The sequence below is a fragment of the Apodemus sylvaticus genome, chromosome 4, assembly GCF_947179515.1.
Source record: "Apodemus sylvaticus chromosome 4, mApoSyl1.1, whole genome shotgun sequence".
NCBI classification, from domain to species: Eukaryota; Metazoa; Chordata; class Mammalia; order Rodentia; family Muridae; genus Apodemus; species Apodemus sylvaticus.
Window position 1 is genome coordinate 23661505 of NC_067475.1, and position 21811 is coordinate 23683315.

The following is a 21811-nucleotide window of genomic DNA, read 5'->3' on the forward strand; positions in this document are numbered from 1 at the left end:
TATCTGTAATAACTAAGTCCTCTAGGATTAACACCATTACGTGGTAGAGGTAGAAACTGAGGACATCAAGAACAAATCTTTATAATTTGATGTGCACAAAATATAAAATTATTTCAAATACCTAAAGGACAGTCATTTAGAGAACATATCCTTTGTTCTTAGAAATTTGAATCACATTTGTACAAACTGTAGAAATTAAGAATTAGCAGTATTAAAAATGGACCAATTTTAAGCAATTATAAACCATGAGCTATGTATATCTACTATTATTAAAAGCTTGACCTTTAACATCTTAAAAATAGCTGCTATAGCACCCAATTCAGGTATCTGTGTTGAAGCAGGGAGAAACTTAAAGGAATAAACATGTGATCTGATAGTACAAATTATCTTTTGGATAACAATTATTAATTTTGCCTAAAAATGCTTGCCATGTAATAGATCAACCATTAATAATAAATTTGATTGTTGCTTGAAGCAAGGAACAAATGTTTCCTACCTTGAAAACAGAGGTTTAAGACCTTCTGTGGCAAGCTTAAAATGAGGTAAATATAAGATAAAGCCAATTAATATATCCTAACAACTTTTGAAAGCCATTTACCTAAAAATTCTAAAAGTCTATAGGAGCAAGGGCCTGTAACAAACATTCTATGAACATTATACACTGAAAATTTTAAGATCTTAACTTCTAGTATTGAAACAGAGACAAAACACTTTTTCTCACAAGACATAAGGCTGTTAGCCATTCCTTGAGGCAAAACTTTCTAATGAAATTGTTTTGTTGTCTCTTTAAAATTAGAAGCAAATGCTTTTATAATTATCAGAACGTAAAGCAAAAAACCAACCCTTTAAATTTACAATAATTTTATAGGGAGTAGACAGGCCAAATGTTAATGCTTTTATAGCCTCCTTGACCTTTCATAGATTTGAACTGCATTTTAACCCACACCTGGATAAGTCAAAAACCTTTTTTTTTTTTTTTTAAAGCCAAACACTCCCTAGGTGGGGCCTGTAAGGCGGAAACAATTTCTCAAAACTTCCTCACTAGCTTCCCCTGAGGCAACTCTAAGCTTTGCATTAACTCAAATGTAAATTTTTTTATCTGCCCTAGGATCCACCTTGAGTCCTTGGCAAGGACGTCGTATGAGATTCCTCAAATGTAAATATCTTCTAATCTGAGCCTTTTATCTAAGACCAGACCCAAACCTACAAGGACAATTTAAGGATTAAACAAAAGAAACCTGTAATTTCATGGTCAAAGGAACCTACTTGATATCAAATACATTTCTACAGAGATCTCCTTTTTAATCTTGGAGGGTTAAATTTTGCTCCTACCATTGTAGCCTATAAACTTGTGGAAAAGAGGCAATGGGCCTCTAAAACCCATAGCTGTATCACTCTCAAAATTATCTTAATTACAAAATGTTAACAATTACGAGCCTGCAAACTGAAAACTGTAGCCAATGACACACTGATTTTTATTGTAACTCAATGTTTTCTTGCAATATTAGAGCACAATTGTAATTTTGGAAGCAAATCTCAATTTTAAACAATCTATTTTCTTTAAAATTAATGGCAAACACATATTTACAGCACAAGGTTTGTATGCCAGTTCTTATGTTCAAGTGTATAACAGTGTAACTTATTAAAGAGACAATATTTTAAATCTTAATCTTCATTAAGTCTAATCTCCAGGCCAAGATTCACATGAAACACCATGCCAATTTAGGAGCGTCCCAAAGGCCTGTATTTCCTGGATTGCGTCATGCCACGTGGTGTTCAAAATGGCGACTACCCTAAACTACCAGCCTTAATCGTCATGCCACGTGTTCAAAATGGCGACTACCCTAAACTACCAGCCTTAACCATCATGCCACGTGTTCAAAATGGCGACTACCCTAAACTACCAGCCTTAACCTAACTTTTGTTAATAACATTATACCTTTTAAATCATGTGCAGTGACTTAAGCCAATACTCTATAGTCAAGACATGCAAAATATACCTTTAAATCCAATTATAAACAAGAACAAGGCATGAGTGGCGTTAGGCCACGTGTAGTTAGTTAAGATAGCTCTAACACTGAATCACCAGTTTTAAACTAACCTTTTCTTAATAACACTATACCTTTTACATAATAACCAATTAATTTACCGCCAGCGGCTACATGAATTTCACAAGCCAAATTTTCACCCACCCAAAATGGGGGTGGGGAGTGGGAACAAGCAGACCCTGGGTTTGGTGGCCAGACTGACTGCAAACATAAGCTGCTAGTTTAGTAGGGTGCCCTATCTTGAACACAAAGGGAAGATAGAGAAAGACAACTTGAAGCTCTGTTCTCTGAGGGCACCTGCACGCACTTGTACACACACACATACACAAGATTTAAAATAATAAAAATAAATCCAAGTAACGACCTTACAGAACTCAATAGAAGGAACATAGCTCAACAATGTGATAAACCTACCATTAGCATTATTCTAAATGCTGAGTCATTTCTGTTGAAATCAGGAACAAAACAGGAACGCCTGCCCACAGAGGCCACTTATGTCAGATCCCCCCAAAACTGGAGTTAGAGGCAAGGGCCATGCATGTGATGATTGCATTTACTGATTTATGTAAACCAGCTTTGCACCTCCCAAATAGAGCCAAGTTGATTATGGTGGATATTGATCCTTCTGATATGCCCTTAAGTTTGGTTTGCAAGGACTTGGTTGAAAATGTTAACTGTTCATTAGGAAGATTAGCCTTCCTTCCTTCCTTCCTTCCTTCCTTCCTTCCTTCCTTCCTTCCTTCCTTCCTTCCTCCCTTCCTTTTCTTTCTTTCTCCCTTTTTTTCTTTCTTTTGCTAATGAGATTCTTTGTATCTTCATGCAGTTTTGGTACCCAAGTAACAGGACGTCATGAAATGACAGTATTTGTTCCTCCTCTATGTTATGGAATAATTTGAAATAGTGTTCTTATTTAAACGTTTGGTAGAATTGGAATGAATTCATTTGGACCTGGTCTTTATTCTTTTATTTTAGTTCAGAGTTGTTTATTATTATTAATACTATTATTATTATATTACTACTACTACTACTACTACTACTACTACTACTACTACTACTGCTACTATTATTTTAGTTCAGAGTGGTTTATTATTATTGTCATTGTTGTTTGAATATTTAAAAAATAGATCTAAGTTATTTATCTAAACTTAGTTTAGTTTTGGAAAGTCATATGAGTCCAGAAATTCATTTCTAAAAGTGTTAGGGCTGGGTCCTGCTAATTTTCACTGGTGTCTGTTACAATGCCTCCCCTTTTATCTCTAATTTTATTAATTTGCATCGACTTAGTTTGGCTAAGAGCTTGTGAATCTTGTTTCTTTTTCCAAAGGTCCATCTCACTAATTCTCTGTAATCTTAGTGTTTCACAGCATTCATTTCTGCCCTGATCTTGATCCTTTGTTCCCATTTACTGGCTTTATGTTTGGCTTGTTCTTGTTTTGCCAAAGCCCTGACATGCATCATTAGCTGGTTTCTCCTTTTAAAATAACTTTTAAATGTTTTCGATGTGTACAGGTGTTCTGTTTGAATGCTTGTCTGTGCTCCACATTTGTGCTAGAGGCCAGTAGAGGTATCAGATCTCTCTGGACATGGAGTTACAGCTGCAATGTACAGTCACAGTCCGCCATGTGATTGCTGGAAATTAAACCCAGGGCTTCCTTCGGAAGAGCAGCCAGTGCTCTTAACCGCTGAGCCATCTCTCCAGCCCTGAGCTCTAATGTCTAAGTGTACATACTTGTAGCTATGAACTAACCTCTGAGATAGCTCTTATTGTATCTTCATCCAAGAGTGTGTTGCTCTGTCCACACCTCTGTAGCCTCAGCAGTTCCTCTTGATCTTCATTTCAAGCTCTATTCCACTGTGGTCAGACAGTATCCAATTTTTCCTCGAGCTTTGGAGAAGAATGTGTATTCTGCAGGGTTTAGGTGGACTGTCCTACAGATGTCTCCTAGGTCCATTTGACCTGTGTCCTTTAACTTAGATGTTTTTGGGTTTTGTTGAACTGTGGGGTCCTGACAGCACTCACTATTTCTGGGCAGCGGTTAATCTGTCTCTTTGAATCCAACAGTGTTTATTTTATAAAATTAGGTATATACATGTCTGGTGTGTACATGTTTCAAATTGTGATTTCTTTTTATCAGTATTAAATAACTTTCCTTATCTCTTCCACCTTCGTGGTTTCACTTCTGCCTTGTCAGGTATTTGTGGTATACCCCGGTTTCCTTCTAGTTCCGCAGGGCTGAATAACCTTTCACCCTCAGGATTTTGTCTCTGATGGTAAAGTATGTTTCTTGGGGCAACAAACAGATGCGTGTGTGTGTGTGTGTGTGTGTGTGTGTGTGTGTGTGTGTGTGTGTGTGAGAGAGAGAGAGAGAGAGAGAGAGAGAGAGAGACTGCTCCTGTGTTTGTGGACCAGCATGTTGAACTTCAATCCACATTAGTTTTTGAGAACTGCCTCTTACTGATCGTGGGGCTCACACATGCAGCTAGACTGGCTGGCCAACAAGCCCTAGATTACATCATCTCTGTCTTCCTAATGTTAAGTACTGGAGTCTGCTGCTACATCTAGTTCTTCTATGTGACGTCTGGAACCACAAGGTACTGGTCAGTACTTCCAAGTAGACATCTCACCTGGCTCGACAGGTATGCAATTATTGTCTTTTTAAACTTTATTTTAAAAAATTAGATTTATTTATTATGTACATGAATATTTTGGCTGCACGTATGGATACCACATGCATGGTAGTACCCATGGGGGTCAGAAGACAGTGTCAGATCCCTGGAACTGGAGTTATAAGTGGTTGTATCTGCCACGTTGGTGCTAGGAACTGAACACAGGATCTCTGGAAGAGTAACAAGTGCTCTTAGCCACTGAGTAAGCTCTCCAGCCACTTACCATGAAACACAGACACACAGATACACACACACACACACACACACACACACACACACACAGGTGCATGGATGGACACGCACAAACACATCAAGGAAACTCCCTCACAGACTTTTGGATATCTCTTTCCCTCTTCCTCCTGCCCTTCCCATGTTTCTTCAATTCCTCTTTCTCTAACGCTCTGCCCCCCAGTCCATATGTTCTTGAAGTTTCTACAGGTGTCCCAGGCTGACTTCAGCTCATGATGCTCCTGCTTCAGCTTTTAGAGTACTGGGACTATCAGTGTGCACCTCCACACTCAGATAAGTTCCATCTTAGACAGCCATCTGTAGCCCAGCAGCGTCCAACAACCACACTGAATGCTTTCCTTAGTGGGATAGTGTGAGGAGTGAAAGATGTCTCAGTGGTTAGCACTTGCTGTTTTTACAGGGGACCCAGCACCTACGTGGTGCTCAAATTTATCCATAATTCTAGTTCCGGGGAATCCAATGTCCTCTTTTGACTTCTGAGGGCACCAGGCATCATGCATGTGGCAAACAGACATACATGTATGAAACACACTCATAAATTTAAAATAAATAAATCTTTTTTATAAGTATACCATGAACAACCTCTGTTACTATATTCTGGAAAGGATTCCCAAATGGATAGGAAGTTAGTTCATAATGACCTACAGGTTCTTTCCAACTTAGGATTCTTCTAGGATTTCATTAATTTAAAAAAAGGGGGGGGGCTTTTTATCTGTGACTCACATTCATGTATGTGCAAAGCTCAGACTGTTCTCAAACATCTCCGTGATCCATGGGCGAACATAAATAGCTTAGCGGATAACAGGGCAATTATCTAGGTGGCTCTGCCAAAGCCAACAAACATGCTACACATGAAATACTAAGATAAAATTCTTCTCTGAATGGGAAAAAATAATAGAGACTCCAACTAGTGCGCTCGCTTGCTCGCAGGTTCCCGCTCCTCTGCCCTCGCTGGCTTTGCTTTGAGGATAACTAGGCTTCTCTGAGCAGCTCATTTGAATACTCTCCCTAGCCTGCGGGGACACTTTTAATTGAGGGGCTTTCAACTGTTTCCATGGAAACGATGATAATTTGAGGGCCTAGTTTCCTTATCTAATTCTAAATTCCAGGGAAAGACAGTGCTGAAGACAGGTACCCCCGAGTGCTGGGGCCTCTGTGCAGCACAGGGAGGACCCCTGAGAACTTGACTTTTGATGAGTTCAGAACACATCCAGAGTTGTTATCAGTTGTAAATTAATTCAGACTTTTTCCCAGAGTCGGGGTGGGGTGGGGAGACCTTGAACCACAGGAACAGATGACCTTACATACACTGCCATTATGGTGGCACATGCCTGTAATCCCAGTATTCAGGGAGAAAGCAAGGCATCTCAACTTGGAGACCAGCCTGGGCTAGAGACTCTGAAACTAGCCTGGGCTACAGAGGGAGAGAGAGAAAGGGAGGGAAGGAGGGAGGGGAGACGGCGACACAGGAAGGAGGTGGGGGGTGTCCCAGAATGTGAACAGCAAATAAAAATTGTATTACCTAATAAGCTGGATGGTTTTAAAAGGGGTGTGTGTGTGTGTGTGTGTATGTGTGTGCTGGAATGAATAAATCCATATAACAGTCATCACCCCACACAGTTCTACCTTTTTTCTGGGGAGAATAGTGCATCCACGCTTAGTACTTTTCAAGAATACAGTATATGAGGTATGCTCACTGTCATTTGGAATGAGGTCAGAATCTTCCACGTGGAGGGAAAGCAGGCTGAGGTTCCCGCCCGTGCGGTATTAACCCCTGCTTCAGAGAACTGCTCTATTTCTGATTACACAGGACTTAAACAACAAACTGTATATCGCCCTGATTTTTAGATCACAAAAGCCACGGGAGCCAAGATGTCATTTTTCTGGTGTCATGAGCATGAGGCGCTCTCGCTGGACTTTTAATTCTGTGGAGCTGAATATGACAAATTAGGAAGAAGTGCCGGTCTACACCTGCTGAAGAATAATGATAATGCAAGCTGAAAGAACACAACTTTAAGGTCATAGGTCAGTCAGCCAAGGGTACAGCAGGTGCTGATATCTGCAGTAAATCCTGAGGAGCCTGTGAGGAGAAAACAGTAGCCACCGGTTACCAGAAACCTGGGGAGCCCACCCGTTTCTGTGGGGACTCCTCCTCTTCACCTTCTTCATCCCAGTCAGTGCTCCTCAGCTTCTCAAGAGCCCCTCCTAGTCCCAGAGAGCAGAGACCGGGATGCAGACATTTATGACAGGCATTTCTCTATGGGACTAGATCTCGGAAAGTGCACACCCAAGAACCACGTAGCCACGTGCAACCACATGTGGAGATAATTTTTACCATGTAGAGAAATATAAAGGTGGTGCTTAAGAAAAGCACCACAAGAGTAGGGGGGATCCCATCCACTTAGTGGGCATGCAAGCCTGTGGCCCCAGCCCTTTGGGGGTGGAGGCGCAAGGATTAGAAGTTCAAGGTCTATTAGTTTCAGTGTGTCAGGTTTTATGTGGAGGTCCTTGATCCATTTGGAGTTGAGCTTAGTACAAGGAGATAAGAATGGATCAATTCGCATTCTTCTGCATGCTGACCTCCAATTGAATCAGTACCATTTGTTGAAAAGGCTATCTAATAGAAAAGAAACTGGAGAAGACCCTTGAGGACATGGGCACAGGGGAAAAGTTCCTGAATAGAACACCAATAGCTTATGCTCTAAGATCAAGAATAGACAAATGGGACCTCATAAAACTACAAAGTTTCTGTAAGGCAAAGGACACTGTCAAAAGGACAAAACGTCAACCAACAGATCGGGAAAGGATCTTCACCAACCCTAAATCTGACAGAGGGCTAATATCTAATATATACAACGAACTCAAGAAGGTAGAACCAAGAGAACCAAATAACCCCATTAAAAATGGGGTACAGAGCTAAACAAAGAACTTTCACATGAAGAACTTCGAAGGGCTGAGAAGCACCTTAAGAAATGTTCAACATCATTAATCATTAGGGAAGTGCAAATCAAAACAACCCTGAGATTTCACCTCACACCAGTCAGAATGGCTAAGGTCAAAAACTCAGGAGACAATAGGTGTTGGCGAGGATGTAGAGAAAGAGGAACACTCCTCCACTGCTGGTGGGATTGCAAGATGGTGCAACCACTTTGGAAATCAGTCTGGCGATTCCTCCGAAAACTGGGCGTGACACTTCTGGAGGACCCTGCTATACCACTCCTGGACATATACCCAGAGGATTCCCCAGCATGCAATAAGGACACATGCTCCACTATGTTCATAGCAGCCCTATTTGTAGTAGCCAGAAGCTGGAAAGAACCCAGGTGTCCCTCAACAGAGGAATAGATAAAAAAAATGTGGTATATTTACACAATGGAGTACTATTCAGCCGTTAGAAACAATGAATTCATGAAATTCTTAGACAAATGGATGGAGCTAGAGAAAATCATACTAAGTGAGGTAACCCAATCTCAAAAGATCAATCATGGTATGCACTCACTGATAAGTGGATATTAGCCTAGAAACTTTGAATACCCAAGACATAATCCACATATTAAATAATGTCCAAGAAGAATGGAGGAGTGGCCCCTGGTTCTGGAAAGACTCAGTGCAACAGTATAGGGGAATACCAGAACAGGGAAGTGGGAAGGAGTAGATGGAGGAACAGGGGGAGGGAAGAGGACTTATGGGACTTTTGGGGAATGGGGAGTCAGAAAAGGGGAAATCATTTGAAATGTAAATAAAGAATATACCGAATTAAAATAAAAAGTTCAAGGTCATCTTTAGCTATACAGTGAGGTCAAGGACAGGTCATACAGGACTGCCTCAAAACACAAAACAAAATATCAAGAAGCAGGGGGAGCCTAACAAGGATTACAAGAAAATGTTCCACTTGGGTTTTTAACCTGGGCCCAAAGAATCTTGCTTTGATGCTCCTGAATTTTTTTAAGGAAGCATACACTGTCTAAAACTAAAGCTCACACCCCACACTGGAAAGACTGGAGTATTGTTTAGGGGCATCAGACAAGGAGAGAGAAGTACTGCATCTCAACTGATCGCTTCTCCTGGCTAGCTGATGTTTCAAGTCAACGGTAATTAAGGCTGGTCCTGCCTCGTTCGTGAGAAATGGCTTTCAACTCAGCATTATCAGAGCCGAGCAGTCTGGACAGAACCTGGATGGGTTGTAGCTGCACACCTGTCCAGCAAGACTACCACAGCTCACATCCTAATTCTGCAGGTAAAGTTGAATACTCAGCTTTGGAGTTTAAACACTTTAAAATTTTGAAACTTATTTTTAAAAACGGGCAGACCCTGGAATCTAGTCTCTGACCTCCCAGTGCTAGACTTAGAAGTGTGTGTCACCTTGTCCTGATGTTACATGGATGCTGGGCACCTGGTATGCACAGTAACCACTTCGCCCACTGATCCACCTCCCCAGACATGACAGTTTTGTTTTTAATTCTTCATTTGAAACAACCTCAGTCTGTGGCTCAGGTTGGCCTCAAAGTCAGTGTGCAATCCAGGCAGGGCTTGAACTCAGTAGGATCCTCCTCCCGTAGCCTCTGGGGTGTTCAGATTACCTGCATGTGCCATTTCTCCTGGCTCTTACCTCCCTCCCTCTCTCTCTCTCTCTCTCTCTCTCTCTCTCTCTCTCTCTCTCTCTCTCTCTCTCTCTCTGAGGGACCTCTATTCCTTTCTTCACAATAGCCATTCTAATTCATATTTCTACCCACCGTGCAAGGATTCCCTTTCCACATCCTTCTTAGCCCTTGTTATTATATTTCATCTCAGTTCTTCTACTTACTGCCTATGTGATCCTAGGCAAGCTACCTCACCTGCCTAAGCCTCAGTTTACACATCTGTGAGATTATACCACAGGCCCCAAGGTTATCATGAGAATGAGATAAATCAAGTGCATGCAAACACTCTGCCAAGCACCTGGCACAGAGAAGACTCCAGCGGAAGCTGAGCTCTATCATCCGCATCCCTATTCCGTTAGAACAAGGGGAAGCCACCGCCTCCACAGGAGCATCAGGGAGGAAGGATGTTCTGGCTGGCTTTGGGTGTCACCTGGACACAAGCTGGAATCATCAGGGAGGAAGGAGCCCAGTTGGCCAGCTGAGGAAATGGCCTCCAGGAGATCCAGCTGTAAGGCCTTTTCTCCCTTAGTGACCAGTGGGGGAGGTGCCATGCCTGGGCCGTTCTGTAAGAAAGCAGGCTGAGCGAGCCACAGCAAGGAAGCAGGGAGCCACTAAGCAGTGCACCTCCATGGCCTCTGCCTCAGCTCCTGCTTCCAAGATCCTGCTTCAGTTCCTGCCCTGACTTCCTTTGGTGATAAGTAGCAATGGGGAAGTGGAAGCTGAATAAACCCTTTCCTGCCCAACTTGCTTTTTGGTCATGGTGTTTTGTCTCAGCAACTGAAATCCTGAGACAAATTCTAACATGCACGCAAGCACGCACACAGGCACACGCGCACTACCTGAGAGGAATCTCTAGATCAGAGTACTTCCCCTGCCTGAAGCCTAAGGAAATCTGAGGCCACTCTGTTGATTTCACACAGTGAGGCACCAGGATCTGGAGCTCACTAATTGGATCTTTGTGGGACAGGCAGGCAGGGGGTAAAATAATAAAAGCTGTACAGAAGAAGGCAGAGGGGAGAACCAGGAGTGAGCAAAAGCACGACGAGGTAAAAGCCTCTCTGGGTAGGTACCCAGAAGCAGCACACAGGAGGGAGGAGACAGAGAAGTCACAGCGTCAAGGGACAGCTGGATACTTCTGTAGCCAGGGAGCTGACGGTACATGGCAGCTGTTGGAATCAGAGCTCTGCAATGATCTTCTTCTGGTTGTTCAACTCCAGCCTGTCCCCATGAGCTCCGGCTGTTCGATGGCTTGAAGAACACAGTATGTCTGTCTCAGTGAGAGTGTAGAAACATCCGCCAGCCTTCGTCCCCACCGCCTCACCAGCACCTCATCTGCCCAGCCATCTCTGCGACTGAAGCAGCGTCTCGTCTCCCTCATGGTTCCGCTAGAAGGGAGACTGTTCTGGGTAACAATTTCTTCTTCAAAGAAGTTGCTTTGCGAGCGCCAGAAACAAGAAGGCAAACAAAGCTGTGGTGTGTTCCAAGCCAGTACACTTCAGGAGTGTCTGTGGTTTTCCTCAGCGTCGGCACAGAGCAGCCTCTGTGTGCCACCTGGCAGGCTGCTGTTTCTTCTGTCAACCCACACAGAGGAGAACTGCAAAAATTAGGAGGAATGCACCCCAGGGCCTGGGGCTCTCCTGCCTTTTCATACACAAGCACGTTCCTTCCAACGGCTGGTCGAGAAACAGGGAGGCAGGCTTATGAGATGTGTGCAAACCCAGACCAGATGAGTTCCGCTGAGATATTTATGACACTGGGTCCTGATTTACCTACTCCTCCACACACTAGGCCATACAGTGATGGTGGGCCTGGAAACGCCCCCAGGATATGAGGGAAGGAGACAATGGCAGGTGCAACATTTCAAGACCATGCGGCTACTCTTAGAGACGGTGTTCCTGGAGAATTGTCTGCTTCTGAAGGATGTCCACCGAAGGACCAGGCAGGGGACTATGGAAACACATCGAAGACCCTTCAAGGATGTACCATGGCAAAGCCATTTTGTAAAAACCCAAGTCTCCATCTACTGGAGGGGTGAACTGCCTCAGAGGCCCACCTGAGGAGGGAGGGGTGGAGGAGTGCCAGGAAAGCTTGTCAGGAGATGTGACGGGTGGGGCAGCTTAGCTAGAAAAGCTCACAAGCAGGAAGGTAAGCTGCTCCAAAGGCACAAGATCCCTTCCATTTTACCTTGTCAAGAAAGTTCATCAGAGTGACGCAAGTAATCCTTTCTTGCACATTCAAAAAAAAAAAAAAAAAACAAAAAACAAAACTTCATGAGGTATCTTTGAAGAGATGAAGAGGGGAACGATCATCTTTTAAGCCTATACAGAATCTTGCAGCCAAGCAGTTGTTGGGAGCAGCTGGGCCACGTTCCACAGGCTGGCACTGCTCACAGGTAGGGAAGACACAGTCCCCGCCCACACGGGTGAGCGCCCACTCCCGCAGACACAGCTCTGCACAGAAGTGTCCCCACATCCTAAGGTCCCTGTGTTCCTTGCCACTTGCCATATTTTCTTCATGTATCTAGTCAGAAAGCAGAAAATAGACTTCAGAGCATTCTAGCCTTAAACAGAGTGTTTAAACAGAAATAGCAGTAAAGGCTCTCTGTTTAGGACTGAATGTATCTCCAGCCCATTAATAGGTTGAAACGTAATCACCACCGGTTGTTGAAGATGATGTCTTTGAAGGATTGTAGGCTTAGAGAAGGTCATGAGCCTAGAATCCCAATGACCTGACAGGGGTCTCTCATCCTGCCCTGTGAGGATGCAGTGAGGATTCACCCCATCTGCAGACCAGGATGACAGACAGCCTCCTCTTGGAATTGAACCGGCCAGTGCCTTGATCTAGACGGCTGGCCGTCAGAGCTCCGAGAGATGAAGGGTTATCATTAGCCATTTCGTCCACAGTATATTATCTTGTCTTAGTCTGCAGCCTGAAGTTGAGATGCCAAGTACTCTGTCAGTTGTGGGCTTTTAGAGGGAGGTTCAGGGACAGCCCACAGCCTGTCTACAGGGAGAGGCTTTTGGGCAGAGATCCAAGAGTGCCTTCACGTGCCCGGAGACGGAAGGCCGTGTCAGCAAGTGTGGAGACACAGAAGCAACTCGGCCAACGAGTCTCTCTGTGACAAATGATGAAAACAGAAAAGGCTGTTAGGGTACTACTGGGCCTGTCCTTAGGGCACTTAGGTGAGGAAGGTCCAGGCATTGCTGTGGCGAGAAGGTCTGTGGAGGCAGGCAGTGGTTAACTAGGCCACTATGAAAGCAGCTGGTGGCCCAGTCCTGTGAGACACCCTGCTGAGCACGGAGTATGTCCGGCCCTGGGAGGCCTGTATGACTTCACCTTCATGACAAACCTTCCAGCTGGGCAATCCAGGTGGGAAAACAGAAAGGGAGAGGGGCTGAGCTGCCAGATCACTGCATAGAGAAGAACCCCCCCCCCCTTCGGCTGCAGGGATGCGTATCTAGGTCACATGGCTACTGAGCTGCAAGGTCCTGCCCTCTTGGTGCACCCTACTGAATGACAAGTGCTGTCCTCAAGGAGTTGTCTGCCAAGAAGCACAGGCTGCGTCAGAGAAGGCAGGGGACACTGGAAACCCAAAAGCCACACGTAGGGTCAAGGAAGGGCTTTTTCCTATTCTGGGAAGTGGAACCCTCTTGTCCCCCGTTAACAGTCATAAAACTCTCCCTTGCAACAGTCAGGGAGGCAACTCCTCCCCTTGCCCTGCAAGGAACTAAGTAATAATGAGCAGAAAAAGCAGGGGAGGGAAAAACACCTAATTCTCACACAAAACAGGGTCATCATGTGGAGTCCCATTCTTATCAAGAGAAATAAGAGGCCATTTCCCGGAACTTACAAGTGTGTTATTCCAACGGCTGCATCACTCCTATCAGATATCAGAAACAAACCAGGTGTAGCTTACCTCCTTTTATGTAGTAAGACGTGTGACAATAGTCAGTCCACTAGAGATCTTAGGGAACTGCTGATTGGCTGCTCAATGCCAGAGGCCACGGAATAGCCTGGGCTTAAAAGGATATTCATCTCCTCACTCGTGGCTTAAAGATCGTAGCTCTTATCACTGCTTTTAATACCGGGCCTTGTTGTGTGACCTAAGCTGTCCTCAAATTTATAACCATCTTTCTCACACTACTCCCAAGGGCACGTGTCACCATGCCCTGTGTAAACAATACGGTTTCTTCTTTCTCATTCCCCCATTTCCCACTTTTTCTTTCTTTGAGACAGGATCTCAACTACAAAGCCAAGGGTGACGTTTAACTCCTGCCCCCCCTGAATCCACCTCCAGAGTGATGTGGGACTAAATGCACAGATTGCTGTCTCTGGTTTATGTAGCAGAGATGGACCCCAGGGCCTTGAGAACCCCAGGGATCCACTACACCGCCCGAGCCACATCTCTAGCCCCTGGAGAGCATTTCTGGAGCATGACACTAAAATGTGCCATTCAGGGGCAGGAGAGAGGGCTTGGCAGCACAGAGCACAGACTGCTCTGCAGAGGCCCCGGGGACAGTTCCCAGCACCCACATCAAGAAGTTCTAGGTCATCTGAGGCCCTCTGCAGAGGTGGACTCAGGGCACAGGCACCCCAAAATTTATAAGTCAAGGAGGTAATGTAGAATTAGCAAAAATGCAAGGAAAGAAAACCAGGAAAGCATGATCTAGAATCAGGAGAGCGGAAGAGAGGAGTGAGAGGATGGTGGCCCTGGATCTATGATGCGTTTCTGGGAGCCCCACGGATGAGAAACCACACTCTGTGCGTGAGAACGAGCTATGAGGAGGGACCCAGTGAGGGCTCGGGAAGAGAGCAGAAGGGTCAGCTAAGCTCCTGGGCAGGCCAAGCCATGGAGGGACAGCAAGTGAAGGCTGCTGCCTGTGACCGAGAGGTGATCTGATGCAGTGGCAGAGATGACACAGCCCCCATGCCTGACCCCAGGGTACACATCAGCCGAACCAGTGTTGATCTCAAAGGACAATTCTAAGGGCATGACTTGAGCTATGTCCTTCACCCAATCGGCGCTCCGGTGGCCTTCATTAGTGACGGTCACTACAACAATTGAGAAGGCTGGGGCAGCTAGTGTTCACTGGGTCACCCCGGCCCTTTCTGAGTGAGAGTTTCGTATTTATGGAGGGAGAGGGAAGGCTGAAGGAAGGAAGACATGACTGAGGAGAAGGAAGTGAAGGGCACTGATCAAAGCATGTGGCCGACGCCACACTGAGCGGAAGGGTGTCCTTCTAGATGAACGGTTTGGGCTCCAGAAATGGAAAAGGTGGACATTACAGTGGGCATGCCTATAATCGTCCACTGACCCTCCAAACCCAGACAGATGTGTCAGTCACACGGTAAGGAGCTGGAGCTTTGGGCTCCAGAAATGGAAAAGGTGGACATTACAGTGGGCATGCCTATAATCGTCCACTGACCCTCCAAACCCAGACAGATGTGTCAGTCACACGGTAAGTCAGGGGCTGATAAGAAGCTGGAACTATCTGCAAGCTGTGGTCTCAGGGATGGGCAGTGGATCTCAAACCCCATGGATACCCAAAAAGGGAAAAGGACACAGTCCATATATTTACACACACACACACACACACACATATATATGTATGTATATATATATATATGTATGTATATATATATGTATGTACATATATGTGTATATATATACATATAAATATATCAAATATATATACATATATCAAATGCTTGCATAGGATCCCCTGTAACTGAAGTTACAGAAAGATGTGAGCTTCCATGTAGGTGCTGGGGAAAATGACCCCGGGCCTTCTGCAAGAACAGAAAGAGTTGTTAACTGCTGAGCCATCTTTCCAGCTCCTCAAGTGTCCTCTCAGTGGTGGAAAGGGCAGACCACACGGATGCCAGGGGAGCATGACCAAGAGGACGGTGGTGTCATTCCAGTCCACAGCATGTGAGGACCACTCAGAGACAGGATGCTCTGCCTGCTTGCCCCAAAGGAAGCAGAGCTCTATCTTGAAAATCCCCAAGAGCTAACAGGAGAGACCCCACTCAACAGAGTGAAAATCCACAGTGATTTGAATAGTAAAAGTATCCCAAATACAGAAACGGCGAGGGCAAGATGCGGTAGGAACTCTCCAATGCACAACCATCCGACCAGCACTGACTGCAGGATTATCGTAGGCACGTCTTTAGGAGTACACACTCACCCTTCCAGAATCTGAGTGTGAGAACACAAACTCTGCTTCATCTCTCTAGATCCAAGATCAGGATCCGTCACAGGCTATGTGTTCAATAATGCTATCGGAAGTAATGAGTTCACTACATGTCGTCAAGGGTGTTGGAGAGGTGATTGGCACCATGTAACTGTCAACGTTCCTTCTAAGGAACAGATCCTGGGATCGAGGCAAACAAAGCAGACCAGCTTCCCCGGAAGACACTGCCATGCTTTGTATCTTCAAGGGCAAGTGGAATTTAGGTAAAAGTATTTAATAATTATTTCTAGCATTCAGCTGCTATATTAACCAGGACTGAAAGATACTAAATGTGAAGGGTAGTTATTTTTGCCTCCATGGCTTCTGTCCTCCAGGTAAGGGTGCTTAACATTGTTTGTATACTAAGGAAATCTGATGCCCACAGTGCATCATTGCAGCTTTCGTCTCAGTTCAAAGTCCTTCCCTCCTCCTTTACACAGAATGTCACAGCTCTGTCCGGGCTTTCCTGACTAAATCTGAGGCTAACTCAGCACGTTCAAGACTCCCTCCACCAGACTGGGGTTCACTCTGAACCAGAGATCTGCCCTGGCGAAGACTCCAGGGTCTCGGACGAGGGGTTTCTGCAGTTACGAAGGCAGAGTCAGCATGGCTCTAGTCACCTGAGCAGTAGCAGCTGAGTGACTTGCACCATGTGACTTCAGTTCTCGAGAAAACCAGTCCACTTACTGGCAGAAGCCCTCACAAAGGACGGATATGTCATCCTTTTCTGAACATGGTGGCATCCCATGTATTCGGAAGCTGCTGCCAATTTTGTAATTTTTTTTTATTTCGTCAAAAAAGACATGTGAGGTAACCAATAAAATAGAAACATAATTGTATTTCATAAAGAGGAAAAAAATCTTCAAAATGACCAACTCCCTGTTTATTTCAAGAATAGACAATTAGTTCATTTAATGCCTTCCAGGATCTTTGTCAATGCTGCCAGAAATGGACTCTTAATAAAGGAGTTGTAAGAAGCCTCACTATCTGGCATTTAGCCAGACAGAGAGCTCTAAAAGGGGAATTTCTGAAATTCCACCAGAACAAATCCCAAGGCTTACCTGGGATGAAGAAGCAGCTAGCCGCAATCCAAGAGAAGATTGGTATTCAACAGAGACGTTTCGAGGGATGAACTTATCTGTTCGGGGAACTTAAGTTGTCTTACTTTGTATAAGGAAGGCTTTGTCTCAAAAGGCTACTGTTTGCTGGGCAGTGGTACATTTTCCACGACCTATTTAATATATTATAGAAGCATTTCATAAATATAAGGAGTGATACCTTTTTCTCAATATTCTTTAATATATTATTACATTTATGCATTTAGTGTGTGTGTATATGTATGTGTGTGTGTGTGTATGTGTGTGTGCATTTGCATTCACAGATTCGGAGTGCTGTGCAAGTCTGGATTCACATGCATGCACATGCACTTGGAGCCCAGAGGTTAGCCTAGGGTTGTCATTTGTTAGTTGCTATACAGCTCATGGTTTTGAGACAGGGTCTCCCACGGACACCTGAAGCTCACTAGCCTGGCTCCAGGATCCTGTCCCCACCTCTCCAGCATAGAATTAAAAGTATGTTCCACCACACGTGGCTTTTTTATGTGGGGATGGACGGAGGTCCACATGTTCACATGGCAGGCATTTTACTGACGGAACCCACGTCCCCTTTTATGCACTGTTGGGGACTGACTCCAGACAATGCTTGACTCCTGCGTAACCCCCGTATGCTCTGTGGTTTCACTCTGTGTTTCATGGGTCTGTCTGGAAGAAGCTCTACTTGTAGAACTCTCATCGGCACCTCGAAGTCTTTAGTTTGGCTGAAGCACCGGTTTGGGTCTCCTTTCTCTTTACTGATAACAGCTCTTAATATATTTAAGACAAAAGACATTAAGGCAAAAGAAACTTTGCCTTCAAGGAAAGCCAGGCTCAGAAGGACAAATACCCAGGAGATAAGAGAAGGGTTTTCCTGAAGAATAAGCTAACTCGTAGGTTTGCCAGACCACTCACCAAATTCTAGCACGGTTCACCCTCACAGGTGGGAGATGGTAAGAACACTGTAGCCACACCATGCTGCGAGCGATTTCACTCCACACAGGGAGGAAGAGGGGGGGTTGATTTCCAGGTTGGGATTTCAGTGGTAAACTGAGGGATTCAGAGAAAAATCAAAACATGCAGCTGGGAGCATATTGGAAACAAGGGTGTGGCTCACCAGCACCGCTTAGGACAGAAACTGCCCAGAACCCCGCCTTCACCGCGATCTGGATTACATAACTTGATTACGTCTGGATTTTCCTTTCTCTATACAAGGCATGACCATTGACTCTGAGCATTTCTTGATTATTTATGACCAGTGGCTGCCTGTTCATGTTTTTTGGTATCAGTGATAAATTTATCTGATATCTAAGCATAAATTGATATTTGGCTTCCAGCCCACCCCACAGCCTAATGAAAAGCCATTTTTAATCATTTAAGTCATCTTCCCAAAGGGTTCAAAGGAAGGGAGAGGGGGAATGAAAGGTTACAGGTCACATGGTGACATTTATAAGCAAGACTGAGGTCATGGAGGCTGGGTGAGGCTGTGCCTTGGAATCAAACTCCAGTCACATCCTCTGTTGTACAGCCTCACAACACTGCGGCTCTACTGATTATTTTGATGTCGTGATCACTTGAAACACCCAAACAGTCTTGAAGAATGCTTCCTCTCATCAGACAACGGTTTGTTTGTACCCTGTGCTGATCAAAGACCAAGGGGAAATACTCCAGACGAGGCGTGGCCTTGAACCAAACCTGTTTCTCTTCACAGCGTCCACTTACCTTCTCATTCCAGGCCCACAGTCCGATTCCAAGAAACGTTATTCCCAAAAACTGAAAGAGAAGAGGAGATCGGGGTAAGTGTTAGGGAAAGCACCACATGTTTCTTCGTGCAAATAGGTTTTCAATTAGTTGCTTTAGTACATAACTTGATCAGAAAAACAAGACAAGACAAAACAAAACAAAACAAAAAAACAGCTTTCTTTAACATCTGAGTTACCTAAGAAAAGAAATATCTTGCCTACTTGCAAATTATTTTAACATTGAGACAGGGTGGGAACCCATAGGTATCTGAAAGTCATTCAAATCGTAACTTATAATCTTTAGGTAGAATCTTGAATGAAGTGAGTGTTCAGAGTAGAAAGAATGAGCCCAAGAAGCTACGACACTGTTCATTAGACGTGAACATTCAGGGCACGCATTAGAGATGCCTTGACCTCTGTCCTACCAAACCATTTTGAGTGGGCCAGGTAAGAGAGAGAACACAGGAACCCCATGGAGGGACCCACGGCTCCAGCCACATGGGTAGGAGAAGGAGGCCTGGTTGGACATCAATGAGAGGAGAGGCCATTGGTCCTGTGAAGGCTCATTGCCCAGGGTAGGGGAATGCCAGGTCAGGGAAGGGAGAGTCAGTGTGTGTGTGTGTGTGTGTGTGTGTTAATGAGCAGGGAAAGGGGCATGGGAACCAAGGAAAGGGGCTATCATTTGAAATATAAATAAAGAAAATATCTAATAAAAACTGTAAAAAGGTAAAAAGAGAGATGCCTTGATCTCTGTCCTACGGATCCATTCCGAGTGGGCCAGGTAAGGGAGGGGCTCCACACAGGAGCCCCACGTCCTCTGACCAACCCTTCGCTGCCACTCCTTCAACGGCATCAGGAATCCCATCCTATGATCCCCGTGATCTAAATAGTCCTTAGATTGTTTGGCTTTTAGACACAAAACTGTGGTTCCAAGGACCCGCTTTACTCTTCCTAGTCTAAAGTGAGTCCCATCGCTCCACCTAAAACTCGGCACACACATGACCTGCACAGTAAGTACATGAAGGCAGACTTCCTCACAGCACTTAGGATGGGGGAGGGGTAGCCATGCTGCAAACAGCAGCGGGACAGGCTTCCCACTTTAGTTGGTTCTCTCTACACCCTGTCTCCTCCGAGAGGCGCATTTAACATCCCTGAAACTGAAATGTGGTTTAAAAGGCATGGTATCATCCCCCACCCCCTACAGTATTGAAAACACCAGTGTGTCTTAAACTGTGCCACCACCACCGCTGAAGATCGGGTGGCAAGCGGACAGCGCTGCCCACCCACGAAGAAGCCAGGGCCCCGGCGGGGGCTGAGCGTGACTGGACTCCACAGAGCCTCCGAGTTTCCTTTCCAAACACTGAAGTGGTGGGGGTGGGGTGACAAGTGGTTTTCTGGTCTGCCCGTGTAAGAACACTGTTTATTTTACTAACATCTTGATTAAGTTAAATGTCACAAGAGCTCTCTGCGGAGAGGGTGTCGGCAGAGCCCAGCAGTGAGAGAGGTGGTTATCCCTCAGGTTCAAGGGAGTCTGAGGATCTTGTCCACCCAGTAAGATCTTGCCACTCATAGCAGGGAGTTCTGACACTTTAGAGGCAGGGGACAAGAAATCCAAGTGGTGAAAGACAGCACAAAATCAGTCACTCAGAAATGCGGTCCTATTTCACAGAGATGTTTTACAGAACATCACAGCGCTTTAAAAAAAAAAAAGATAAAATACAATATACTTTAAGCACCCACGGAAAAGCTTCAGTGTGTCTTCAATTTGGGGGAAAAAAGTCTCTATTCTCCCTACCCTTGCTGCAAGAGAGCTACTTTAAAAGTGCTATTGTCGTGATAAAACACCATAAGCAAAATTAACCTGGGGAGCCAAGGGTTTATTTCCACTTCCATGTCACAGCCCATCACTGAAGAAGGGCAGAAACTCAGGGCAGGATCGGATGCGGAGGCCAAGGAGGGGTGACTTACTGCTTTGCTCTGTCCGCCTTTGATACGATCTAGGACCTGCTGCCTGCCCCGGGGTGGCACCACCCACAGTGAGCTGGGCCCTCCCACATCAATCATTAATTAAGAAAATGCCTCCCCAGATTTGCCGATCTAAGTCTGCCCACACACCAAACTTGTAGACAGCGAGTCTCCGAGTCCCCATTCCCAAATGGCTCCGGCTTGTATCAAACTGACATAAAACCAGCCGGCACACATGCTTAGAAAGATTTCTTGTTTTCAACGCCCACGAAAAACCTACGGTTCGCCCTTCTGTGGCCTTGGTCAGTGTGCTATTTCATTTTATGTTCCTGATATAAAACAAGAAAAAGGTACAGGAACAAAACAACCTGGCACGTTAGTATTGTATTTATAGGTTCCAGACAGAATACGGTCACAGCCGGCAGACAGGAATACGCAGGAGTCTGTCGGATCAGGGATGCATGCTCTAGAAGGCAGAGTTCAGGCTTCCCTGCATGCAACCGGAATCAAATGCACCCCAGCGGGAAATATCTGACCTTCCAAGGCTAAAGCTCTCCGTGGACAATGGTCACTGCCCGATGCAGTGGTCAGCCACCGTGTCACCGTCAGCAGTCGATGGGATGGAACAGACGGGATCATGGTCAAGTCCCTGTCTCGCTGCTGGAGGGTGGGTGCATGTCTGTCCCTGCCAGCCGCTCATGCTACTCTGCTTTGGATTACAGGCCATGCTCGCCGCTCACTGAGTGCGAGAGCACCTTCTTTGGGCTCTAGTTTCACTTTGAAACTGGCACTGTAATGGCCCCCTTTGCAGCAAAGGGGAAAACAACTATGGGTAAGCTCTATAAGCACACAGGTCCTATGTGGAGGAACGGAGGGTCTGACAAAGGGCAAGAGTTCTTACCGATGAATTCCCATCCCCTGCCCAAGATGGCAAAGGGATCTGAGCCAGAATTCTCTGAGATATGGCCAGGACATCCCATATCTTGATGGCAGCCAGCAGAGAAAGGGAGGTGGGTGTCTACCTACAACCTCAACCCTTAAGAGGAGGAGACAGGAGGAAACAGGAGTTCCAGTACAGCTGGAACTGTACAAGAGACTATCCCCAAAAAAGGGACACCATGTCACCTTCGCTTAAGGACTGATTGTCTTGTCAAAGGGACATTCTCCACGCTAGTG

The 21811-nt window shown here is 45.3% G+C and overlaps 1 protein-coding gene across 2 annotated transcripts in view; it reads right to left on the minus strand.

The window, feature by feature from the left end:
• Tspan5 (tetraspanin 5) overlaps nucleotides 1-21811 on the minus strand; it is a 178595-nt gene that overhangs the window by 22052 nt on the left and 134732 nt on the right. For both annotated transcript variants that reach the window (XM_052179141.1, XM_052179142.1), the window contains exon 2: nucleotides 18651-18701. In XM_052179141.1, the coding sequence (XP_052035101.1) occupies nucleotides 18651-18701 (51 nt within the window). The remainder of the gene's footprint in view (nucleotides 1-18650; nucleotides 18702-21811) is intronic.